Source organism: Muscardinus avellanarius, assembly GCF_963383645.1.
Source record: "Muscardinus avellanarius genome assembly, chromosome: 14".
Taxonomy (NCBI): domain Eukaryota; kingdom Metazoa; phylum Chordata; class Mammalia; order Rodentia; family Gliridae; genus Muscardinus; species Muscardinus avellanarius.
This window is the reverse complement of record NC_137800.1, coordinates 27,260,393-27,272,460: the sequence shown is the minus strand read 5'-3', so window position 1 is coordinate 27,272,460 and position 12,068 is coordinate 27,260,393. Positions and strand designations below refer to the sequence as shown.

Below are 12,068 nucleotides of genomic sequence, written 5' to 3'. Positions count from 1 at the left end.
CTTAAAGAAAACAACTCATCTCTACGGTACCGAGCAGTAGTTTCTTCCTTAGGAAACTTAACACAGAGCATATCTTCTAACATATATGCAAAAAACAAAAAACTTATTTTTTGACCCATTGTATATTTTTACAACTCTTACGTTAGGAACTAATCTTCTGACCTATCCTTTATTACTATTTACACATTAGGCGCCTTCATTTTCTATCTTAGTTTCTTTCTTCATTTTCTAAGTTTTTTTCCAGCTAACCTCAGGTGTCTTCCATCTATGGTGGCGGATTAGGAGAGGGAGTCGAATCAGGACCAGCCCGATTCTCTAACTTGCTTACACTAAAAAAATATCCTCCTTAATGGAGCCCCCTTTGATCGGGGAAAATACAGCGCTGTCCCTCGCTTTTCCGCGAGCCTCGCTTATCCGCGAGCCTTATTTACTCCTATCTTGTCAAATCAGGACCAGCCCGATTCTCTAACTTGCTTACACTAAAAAATATCCTCCTTAATGGAGCCCCCTTTGATCGGGGAAAATACAGCGCTGTCCCTCGCTTTTCCGCGAGCCTCGCTTATCCGCGAGCCTTATTTACCTCCTTAATGGAGCCCCCTTTGATCGGGGAAAATATCCTCCTTAATGGAGCCCCCTTTGATCGGGGAAAATACAGCGCTGTCCCTCGCTTTTCCGCGAGCCTCGCTTATCCGCGAGCCTTATTTACTAAATATCCTCCTTAATGGAGCCCCCTTTGATCGGGGAAAATACAGCGCTGTCCCTCGCTTTTCCGCGAGCCTCGCTTATCCGCGAGCCTTATTTAAAAAATATCCTCCTTAATGGAGCCCCCTTTGATCGGGGAAAATAACCCTCCGTAAACGGAGCCTCCTCCTCCCTTTTCGGAGTCAAAGGAGTACTTACCAGCCAGCTGCCCTGGACTGCCGAGGTTCTGATCAAAGACACGATCTTCCTCAAGCAGTTTTATTACCCCAGGTTCTTGTACAGTTACCAGCCAGCTGCCCTGGACTGCCGAGGTTCTGATCGAAGCGAAGGTCCCCGTACGGGCCACCACTTGTCGTGCGCAGTGACGACTCTTACACGATCTTCCTCAAGCAGTTTTATTACCCCAGGTTCTTGTACAGTTACCATTCCTCTTTAATGCTCTCTCAACGCCCTCTCAGGTAAAAACAACATCAGTCTTCTATCCTCTCCCTCATCACTCCACCAACCCTCTTCCGTGGCACTCTACGTCTCTGCTGCAGCACACACCGGTCACAGTGGTGGCTTTGTGAACATGTCCGTCCCAGCTCGGAGCCCGGAGCAGTCCGCCAAGGAACTGCTCTTCCTGTCCACCAACCCTCTTAGCTCCTTCTCCTTTCTCCCGCTAGGGCATGCGCGCTTTTTAACCTTCTCCTGGGCGGGCAGGTGGTAGCACGAGGCGTTGCGTCACTAATTATCCGTAAGGCGCCTGATAGGGCTCACTGCGCAGGCTCAGGGCACCGCCAGCCTCGTGAGCCTCGTGACTTGGCTGCAAGCCCAGGCGCCATCTTGAGTCCACGCTGGCAACAAGCCTGGGTGCCACCTCGGTCCTGCCGAGTGGGCCCCAACAGAGCTCAAAATTAATTTCCCTTTCAACATTCAATAAATTTAGATACTGTTTGTTCTATTCTCTTCCACTTTCATAATGTACAGGTCAAAATTCAGTAAGATGAGTTCAAAATGCACTAACATTTCAACACAGTGCACAGCTACAGGGAATTGAAAGGAATAAACATCATCAAATAAAAATGTAAGCATATGAAATTAGCAATAAATTCAGCATAGATATACATTAGTGTTTGGTAACAATTATCAAAAGAAGCCTAGACTGGAAAGAAAGGGTTTCTATGGGCTTGTAGGATAGAAGAGGAAGTCATCAGTGGTAAGCATTTTTCTGTCTTTGAAGGATTGATTATAATAAGAAACTTGATCTTTATGCCATCCAAGGCACCCTGGGATTTGATTTATAGGGTTGACCTGCTATCATCGATCAATGCAAATACATTTTCACATAGTTCTGTGGTTGGAATTTTTTAAATTTAGCTAAACAACACAGGTGACTTTTTCACTTGTTTCTGTTTTCCTGCAGGGTGTTTTGAGTGCTGTATTAAATGCCTAGGAGGTATTCCCTATGCCTCTCTGATCGCCACCATCTTGCTCTATGCGGGCGTGGCCCTGTTCTGTGGCTGTGGTCATGAAGCACTTTCTGGAACCGTCAACATTCTGCAAACCTATTTTGAGATGGCAAGAACTGCTGGAGATACACTGGATGTTTTTACCATGTAAGTCATTCTAGCACTGCATGGGATGTGGAGTGTGTATACTGTTTCCATTTCTGTTTGTTGAATAAACAGATGTCTAGAGTTAGATGAAGTAATCATATGTATGAAAAAATACTCGTAGGGTGTGCATGATTCAGAAGAGCATTTACCTTTATGTTATTATAAAGCATTTATCAGAGAATCAGAGGCCAAATTAATTTGCGCTTATTCTTGGCTTTGACTATAAGATCTTACCCAAATACAGTTACTGTTAAGTAGAATATACACTTTTCTTTTGTTCTCCTAATTTGAGCAGAAGCTCTTCTCAAATAATTGAACAGAGAATAGAGAACACACAGCAGCTATAAATATTGACTCTGCTGCCAATTCTAGGAAAACCACTAAAACCTTAAGGGTACTTCTACCTTTAAAAATATTTAATTGAGACACAGATATAATACCATCACTGTTCCTCACCTCACAGAAAATGATGTAAATATTATAAAAAGTTAATATAGCTTCCTATAAAGACAAAAACATAAAAAATACTGAGCAGCTTTTTTGCAAATACTACTTAATGCTTTTCTCTTAAGACAAGACTTGATCAACCCAATTTTATAAGTAGAAGACCTATGATTTCCAACCATGATATTATATATATATATATATATATATATATACACCTCAAATTGCTAAATTTCCTCATACTCCATCAGCTATACGAAGATTCTTTTGAATAAGATATTTTATATGCAATACCTATTATTTTGTTCCTTTAAATTAGCAATTTTTCAAAAAATAAAATAGAATTACACATTTCTATCAAGGAACAAAACAAGAATTCTCTATATTGAGGGGTATAGGGTATACATCCCTGGATAGAATGTATAGCTAACTTTTTAGGAGTATAATTAGCTGAGCTCAAAAAGAAAGAATACTTCTGTTTTTCTAAACTACATTGGAAATTAAACATAGACATATGCTGATTATAAAACAAGAATTTTAATGAAGAAAGAGTTGTGAGACTAGGGAAACATGTAATGACTCCATGTGTAGTGATTAGAGGAGAAAGGGAACTGATTAGTTAAGAAGTGAAATTACTGTAAAAATGTAGTCTGTAACTGTGAAATATCAAGGCAAAGCTTCACTGATTCGCTCACAAATGGAAATGAAGTATTAGTTGCAAGTTAAAAGTTACTTATTTCCCATTTTGCTCTATTTTGTAAAGTCATTCTAAAAAATCACCATTATCTATTAAATTGAATTCTTTAAGCTTGTAGTAGTAGACAGGCCCCATCAAATTAATATAAACAGACACATCAATCAAAATTCAAGTCATCAACGACTTAGATTTAAATAGCTTGATTCAATACTTATAAGTGATATTCATAATTTGAAAGTAATTAAAACCATGTTAAAATACACTGGACTGTTGTAAGTTAGTTTGCAGAAAGTTTTAAAAGAATGATTGCATGGCTATATTTTAATGTGATAAAACTGACATTTTCTTTTTGGTTATATCTCAGCCCACCCCGGACAAAATATGTTCTCACTGTTCATTATTTTAAGCTGCGACAGATGTCCTTAAAATCTACAGATCCTCTATATTTAGACTACATCTAACTAGCTAAATTTAGTTATAGTGTATGAAGTTTGTAAAGAACCATAAGTCTAATAAATGACATGCTTGTATATATCTATTAGCAACCAATGATCAAGATATGTGCTTGATATTCAGACAACTTTAATATGCCAGAGCTCTACTAAGGCTTTGAAAGTAGGGTGTTTAGAAGAGAGAGTAGAAATCACATACTTCATTTGATATTTTTACCTTTGATCTGTATTATGATAATTTAGATGTAAAACCAATAATACATTTTTGGAATAGGAAAGATGCAATCTTGAATGGAAAAATCAATGCTCAAATTATGTTTTTGTAGTTCAGATTACATGAATTCTTTACACAGCTCATGTGGAGCGACCAAATGCACTAAGATTCTCCCCACTAACAAATAGTTCATAAATATACTGAGTAAAAATACATACTATAAACATCTCAGTGTGATTAGTGCCAACTGATAACTTTAGAAAGTACATAATGGTTTGGAGGAGGTAGAGAGTGCCTTTTGCAGTGCTGCCTACAGTCATTTTGGAAGAATGGGGAAAGGGAAGGGATAACAAGAGGATATAAAATATACGGCAGTAGAGGATGGATGATGTGTTTGCAAGTGATATGTCTTGCTTATAAAAACATTAATTTCAGAAAGTAAGAATGACTGTGAACAAACAATCTGGCTAATTTTAGTAATTTTCAGAGATTTTAAAATGATTTTCTTCATAGTTTTCATTTTTATTTAATCCAAATTGAGTATTCCTACATCACATACAAAGGAAAAGAAGCCTATTAATTGCACTGTGTACTGAAAGATGAAAACACTTTGCCAAGACCTGAGACTTCTACCTATGGTTTGCAGACTCTGATGATTACCTTTCTTTCTCCGAAGGACCACAAAGTTTCTTTCTTTTTCCTCCCTCACTCTTATTCTTTTTCTTCCTCCATTCTCTCATTAAAAAATACATGATAAGTATCCCATTATTATAAGTATCCCATTATAAGTATCTGTTCCAATAGTCATCAATCCAGCATGCAAAATGTCCTTATCATAAATAAGTTAAAAATAATCTCCTTTTGGTGCAATCTCTATTTCAGACACACAATTTTAAATTCATCACCCCCCATCAATAGTAGGTGGCCTAAAATCTAAGTTCTCAATTTCAAGTTAATGATACCTATTACATTGTTTTCCATTTGGTGTGGAGACCTTCAGAGAAAACACAAAAAAGACAAATTCTCAGCGATGTTGTAACCTATTGATAAAATGTGTAGTATCTTTCTGTCACTCCTTTCTCCTCATCTACTTGGTTCAATAGAAAAAACTGTCCCTTAATCTGTCAGTTTAGTTGCTCAAATCTGGGCCCCTTGTTGCCTCTAAACTTGTAATCATGAGAGTGTAACTTAACCCGCTGCTCCAATCAGAGGATATTGCTGTACTCCAACAACTCCTGTCTGCTCACCGCACCACTTGGGCTCACTCCACACTGCAAACAGCTCTCCACCCAGCCACTTCCCACTTTGCAATGAAGAGGAAGTTCTCTAATGTGAAATTCAGACTCTTCTATCTGAAAGATTGTGGCACGGTGCTATCGTTGTATTCCATTAGGTGTCATTTGACAGAGTGAGTGGGAAGGAGGGTGGGTATTTTACTTCCACAAAGCAGCGTAATATGAGGCAAAGGAATCTGGATACTTACTAGAAAATTAGGTATCAAAAAATAATACAAAACACAGATTTTGCTGAGTGACTTGGCATTGTGGTTTGAATATGGAATATACATCAAAAAAACCTTCAAGTCTTAACATCCTTGTACTGTTCAGAGGTGAATGATAAGGGCTCTAACCTCATCAGTGTACAGATTCATTTGAAAGCATTTCCTGGGTGGTGACTAAAGGCTGATGGAACCTCTGGAGGAGGTAAGTCACTGGGGGTGTGGCTTTAGGGAAGATGTATTTCTCTGTTCTTATCTATCTATCTATCTATCTATCTATCTATCTATCTATCCATCTATCAGTCTATTTACTATGTATCTATCATCTATCCATTCATCCTTCTGTTTCCCATCTGACACTAACTGAGAAGCTTTCTTCCACTACGCACTGCTGCCATCTGCTATGATGTTTCTATCTTGGGGCCAGTTAAGCCGGACTGAAGCTCTAAAAGCCATGAGCCAAAATAAACCTTTTCTCCTCTTTTGTTTTGTTAGGATTTTGGTCCCTAATGATAGAAGCTGATTAACACATTTTTTTGAAGATTTAAAGAAGTTTATTAGAAAGATAGAAATACAGAAAATAGAAATATAGCTCCACACCAGACTGGCATGGAGGGGTGACTCGAAATGAATACACCCTGACTAACACATTTGGATTCTTGAATAATTCTCCTGAGGATTAGACAAAGGTCAACCCTACTCTGGAATATAACCTCCTAGAACTTTTTCAATATAGGTTGTGTTGGGGCTTTGGCAAATAATAGTGAGTGTCCTGGATCTGATATCATTGATCCCTAGGGTGAATAAGCTTTTTTTTTCCTTCAAAATGTTATTACTGTAACATTTTGATGTAATCAAGGCATCAATACCACCTGAGTTCACCAGATAATGAACTCTTAAATATTTTAAAACAAAAGCAAACAGTAAGCTCATATAAAATAGAATAATTGTTTTTGCTTTCAACTAACTTCCTGTGCATGTAGATTTCTAGGTTTGCTTATAATTTATATTTATTACTTTAAGGTTAGTAAAATAGAAAACAGTTTTAGTAAGTTTAGTGGGTGAAAGTAAGAAAGGAAAATAATCATGCATTCATGGCAAGAAAATAATAAAGTTTCATATGTGGACAGAAATCATTGCAGTGTGAAAACTATCTGTGCAAATCTAGAGTGTTTACAGTTAAACCAGACTACTGAAGTCTTCTACTCACAACAGTGTTTGAACATGAGACAAATTAATATTGATGTAATTAGTCAGTCACAAAAAGTAAGAAATCAGGTGCTTTCCTTAATATGTGGAAACTAGAGAGAAAATGGGTCATAGGAGGAACTCTAGATGAAGAAGGACAAACCAAAGATGAGCAAATAAGGAGACCTAACTGAGGGGGATAGGAGGGAGGAAGAGCGAAGTTCCCGAATGTACATGACATACATTCATAGTACATTCGTAAACATATGGAAGTCAATCAGTAAGCCAAACATGAGAAAGAGGCAGGGGGAGGGAATGGAGTGGGAATTGGGGAAGGGCTGAATAAATGATGTGTGCATGTATGCCTCTACCATTGTGTATTCCATTAAGATGTATGACTACAATGCACCAATAAAATATTTCAAAAAATTCATGTGAGATTATTGATTAGACTTGGAGAGTTAAACATAATTTAAGTCATAGCTAAAACATAATAGAGAACCATAATAAAGTTTTGACTTCTGAAATGATAATCAAATAATGTGCAATTCATTCAGCAACACTTCAGCTGGGCTAGTATTACTCAAATGAGTTTAAAGCCAAACAAACCAAGCCAAATAACAACAACAACAACAACAAACCAAACTAACAACTGGTATAAAATAACAATAAAACCAAATACCTTAATTTGATGAATTTTGATAAAGAAATAACTACTCTTGTTTCATATTGGCTCTGTCCCTTTTTTAGATGTCTTAACGTGGGCAAGTTATTGAACTTCTCTATCTCAGTTTCTCATCAGTAAAAGGCACAAACTAATGCTTCCTAATTCTTAGGGCTTTTATGAGGATAAGATTAGCTGATTTTGTAAAGAGATTATAACAGGACTGGAATATAATTGGCAATATACAACTATGTATTGGTTTGAAGGTGATGGTGATGGCAGTGATGATAATGATGATTTTGATGATGACAAAGCTGTCTTCCCTGAAGCTGTATCTCGATTGTAGTAGCCACTATGGTGCTTCCTCATACCTGATTGTCCCTGGACACACCCTACTCACTATGATACTGATAATGCTTTACTATTTGCCTCCATTAAAGATTTCAGCAGAGATAAAGAGATGAGTAAATATCAGACTGGCTTTGAATTTAAAGATCTCATTTCAGTTCTCTTTTGTAACATTCAAGAATAAAGCAACTTTAGGAAAAATATTTATATATAAGAAAATAATATTTTCATTCAAATAATATCTTCAAGGTTATCAGGTAGAAGAAAACCACAGTCCAAAAGATTCCAATTCATAGGGAACTAATTTTTGCCCCATATTCTGAATGTTCTATAAGTTTGAGCATTTTCTAAAGAATGCTTAGACTGCCTAGAAATACAGTCATTTGCTTGTCAATAAAGGTGTCTAGACAAAGTTTGTAATGAATTTCCAGTTCTGAGATCCTTACAATCTGCAATTCACTTAGTCTTGTTTATTGAAGAACAACTATATAAATAATAATGCCAATTTCACTAATTGAGTTGTGAATATTGAGTATATGAACATATTTTCTTATAGTTCTACAACATTAATGTTTTCATATGTATTGGTATTTTTTCAGTCTAATCTTTTACTAGATTACTCTTTTAATGGGTTCTTTTATAGAACAAAAGTATTAGGTTGTACTATATGCTAATCATTGTGCTATTCTCTAGGAATTCAGAGCAGAGCAAGACAAAGTCCTGGTCCTCAGGACTGATGTAAAAATGATATGCTGGCAAAGTGCTACCCACATTAGACTAAGAGAATATGAATCAGGGAATGATGGATTAATACTTTGAATTCAAAGACACATTAGGCTAGGCAAAGAGACAGAGTGGGGAAACTACACAATTAAAACTATATGATGTTGACACAAGCATAGAAAATTATATTGAATAGGATAGAAGGATAAAAAGAGACCCAATATATGTAAGCACTTATAAGCACATATGAACGTACACCCCTACTTCACATTTTTACTAAGAAATGTTCAAGTGGATTAACAGTTAAAATTTAAGTGGAAGCTAGTTTATAAAGGCTAGAAGAAAATACAATTTATAGCTTCTTAAATATATGTTCATCCTCACTAGTAAGCTAAGAAAAGTAATTTTAAATAGTTCCATTTTTGTATCTACCAATTTATCAGAAAAAGTAAATTATATAATACCCACTATTACAAAAGAGGAAAGAGGCCTTTTTGCTCTTTACCAGTAATTTTTTGTCTTAGTACAAACTTTCAGGATACAATTTTAATATGCATGCTTTATTTTCTTCTGGGAATTCCTTTTGGGGAAACAATTTACACAGTGAACAAAGACAATCAAATTATCGCTGACATGCTACACAGGATACTGATGCACTGTCTTCCTATTGCTGCTTTTACAAATGACCACTAATTTAGTGGCTCAACCCAAACGAATTTATCTTACAGTTCTGGAGGTCACAAGTCTGGAATGGGTCATACTAGTTTACTGAAATGGGCTGAAATCAAGCTGTTGGCAGGACTGCACCCCATCTGGAGACTCTAGGGGAAAACCCACACACCTGCTTCTTTCAACTTCCAAATAGCACCTGCATTCTTTGGCTCATTGTCGCTTTCCATTTCCAAAGCTGACAGTGTAGTATCTTCAGTTCTATGTCTGAAATGGACGTTGCCCCTTCTACTTCTCTCTTTTATTCCTAAGGATCCTTACAATAACATTGTATCCATCCAGATAATCCAAAGTAATCTCCAAATGTTGAGATCATACTTTAATCTCATCTGCCCACTTTCTTTTACTATAAGTGACATGTTTTAGACTCTGGGGATTAGGATGGAACATCTTTGGGGTCTATTAGTCTTGCTATTACTGAACAAAAGTAAAAAAATGGTAAAATAGATCATATTTTCAAAAGATAAAATGTGTTGCCGGACGTGGTGGCGCATGCTTGTAATCCCCACACTTGGGAGGCGGAGCAGGAGGATCACAAGTTCGAAGCCAACCTCCCTGGTTTAAGAGACTCTTTTTCCAAATAAAGATATAAAAATGGGTCTGAGAGTGTAGCCTGAGGTAGAAGGATTTCCAGGAACCCCAGTAGCAGCAAACAAAACAAAACAAAACAAAACAGATAAAATGTGCAGCAGTTGTAAAAGTTGTTCGAACATTATGTAATGGTTCAAAATATTCATAATATATTGATTAAAATGGAAAATTTCAAAGCAATATATCATAATTATGTCTGCTGAATTAAATTTATACTGAAAACTGAGAAGATGAACACTGAATAGTTTTTTATATTTTTTCATTTACATTTATTTTTCTACAATGAACATACTTGGTCCTTTATAATCAAATGGATACTATAAACTGTCACTTTGGGAAGCAAAAGTAGTAAAATAAAGGAAAACCTTATTATTAGTTTATCCTATCATGAAACCTAATCAGTGAATTCCTATCAGAGGTATTTTTCTAATATAAATTTCCTAATATAAATACTGTTTTAAGTAATAAAAATTTTTCTTTAGCATTAAGTTCATTTTAGTGTGCTAATAAAAAATGAATTTTTGTTATTAAAGTACAAGAAATAAATTCAGTAAGGTAAGGTAATGGTTATTAAAATTTAAATATTCTGGTGATTAAAAATCTTGAAATGAATTTTGGAGTATAACATTAGGAAATTTCCTTCTTCAGGTTGTTTGGATTTTTTATTCATGTAAGAATATTTGAACATCCAGAAATTTACATTGAACTTTAACAAAGTGTATAGTGCGTAGTAATCTGAAAATGGCTCCCCAAAATAATCAGATTCTTGTGTGTGTGTGTGTGTGTGTGTGTGTGTGTGTGGTACTGGGGGTGGAACCCAGAGGCTTTCTACCTCCAGGCTATACTCTCAGACCTTTTTATATTTTATTTGGAAACAGGGTCTCACTAAGTTGACGAAAGCCTCACTAAGTAGCTGAGGCTGGCTTCGAACCCATGTGATCCTCCTGTCTCAGCCTCCCATGCACGGGGATTACAAGCGTGCGCCACCACGCCCAGCCCAGCCAAAATAATCAGATTCTAAGCCCTGTAATAAACAAATACTTGTCAAGAGAACAGAGAGGCAATGTAACTTCTGGAACAAGGTGCTACCTGCTGACTTGAAAATGGAGATGGGGCCCAAGATGCTGTTCTAGAACCTGCAAAGGGCAAGAAAACATTCTCCTAGCTCTATAGGAAGTGAGACTCTGCCAACACCCTGGTTTTAGTCCAGTAAAATGGATTTTAAAGCTCTGACTTTCAGAAGTATAAGAGAGTAAGTATATGTGATCTTCAGCCACCAAGTATGTGGTCGTTTGTCAGAACAGCCATAAGAAATGAATATATACCCAGACAAGTTTATTTCAGCACTTATAATAAATTCTTAGCACAGCAAGAAATAGAGGGGGAGAGGGAGGGAGAGGGAGCCTTAAGTTTGGATCAGTGCCCTCAGGCTGGGCTTCTTCCCAGAATTCTCAGAAGGTTTATTCTTTGTCTCCACTGGGTGCTGGTGGTTGCAGCATCTCTTGGCTTGAAGCCACGTCTCTCTCTTTGCTGCCATCTTCATAGTACTTTCTCTTCTTCTGTGTGTCTCTCTCAAGAGCCCCTCTGCTAATCTCCCATAATGATACATGGAATTACATTGAGGAACCACCTGCTAATACAGGATTATCTTCTCCTCTCAAGAGCCTTAATTATCATTCATGTAATATAAAGTGATATTCACTAATTTACCTTATCGTGTAACATTCATAGTGCCCAGGGATTGTCAAGTAAACATCCAAGGTTGCTTTTTGCTCTGGAAACAATTGCTGCCTATTAAAATTTATTACAAAAATGAAAGTACTAGAAACTTTTAGAGATGTATGAGCAAAGAAAGCATGGATGAATAGCTCTTCTAGAGGCACATTTTATCTACTTTTTAGTAAGAAAAGAATCCAGTTGTGCATAAGCAATGACTTGAGCTTTATGATATATAGGAGAGCTGAAAGAAAAGCATATTTCTGGGTTCAAAGGATGGATTAAGCACATTTCTACACCAGTAAAACAGACACACACACACACACACACACACACACACACACATACATACACACACACACACGATCTTTGACTGATTTGTTTTATTTTAATTTAGAGATTATGTTAGTAAAATATTGATTTATAATAAACTCTTTTGAAAAATAAGAATATAGGCAATATCCAAGTATATAAATGTCAGAGTATTACTAAATTCAGAATGTT

The 12,068-nt window shown here is 36.5% G+C and overlaps 1 protein-coding gene across 1 annotated transcript in view; it reads left to right on the top strand.

Annotated features, from left to right (window-relative positions):
• Positions 1 to 12,068, top strand: part of GPM6A (glycoprotein M6A) — a gene marked incomplete at both ends in the record, with an annotated part of 131,001 nt that overhangs the window by 94,277 nt on the left and 24,656 nt on the right. The window contains one exon of the mRNA XM_080709756.1: positions 2,108 to 2,300. Coding sequence (XP_080565882.1) covers positions 2,108 to 2,300 — 193 coding nt within the window. The remainder of the gene's footprint in view (positions 1 to 2,107; positions 2,301 to 12,068) is intronic.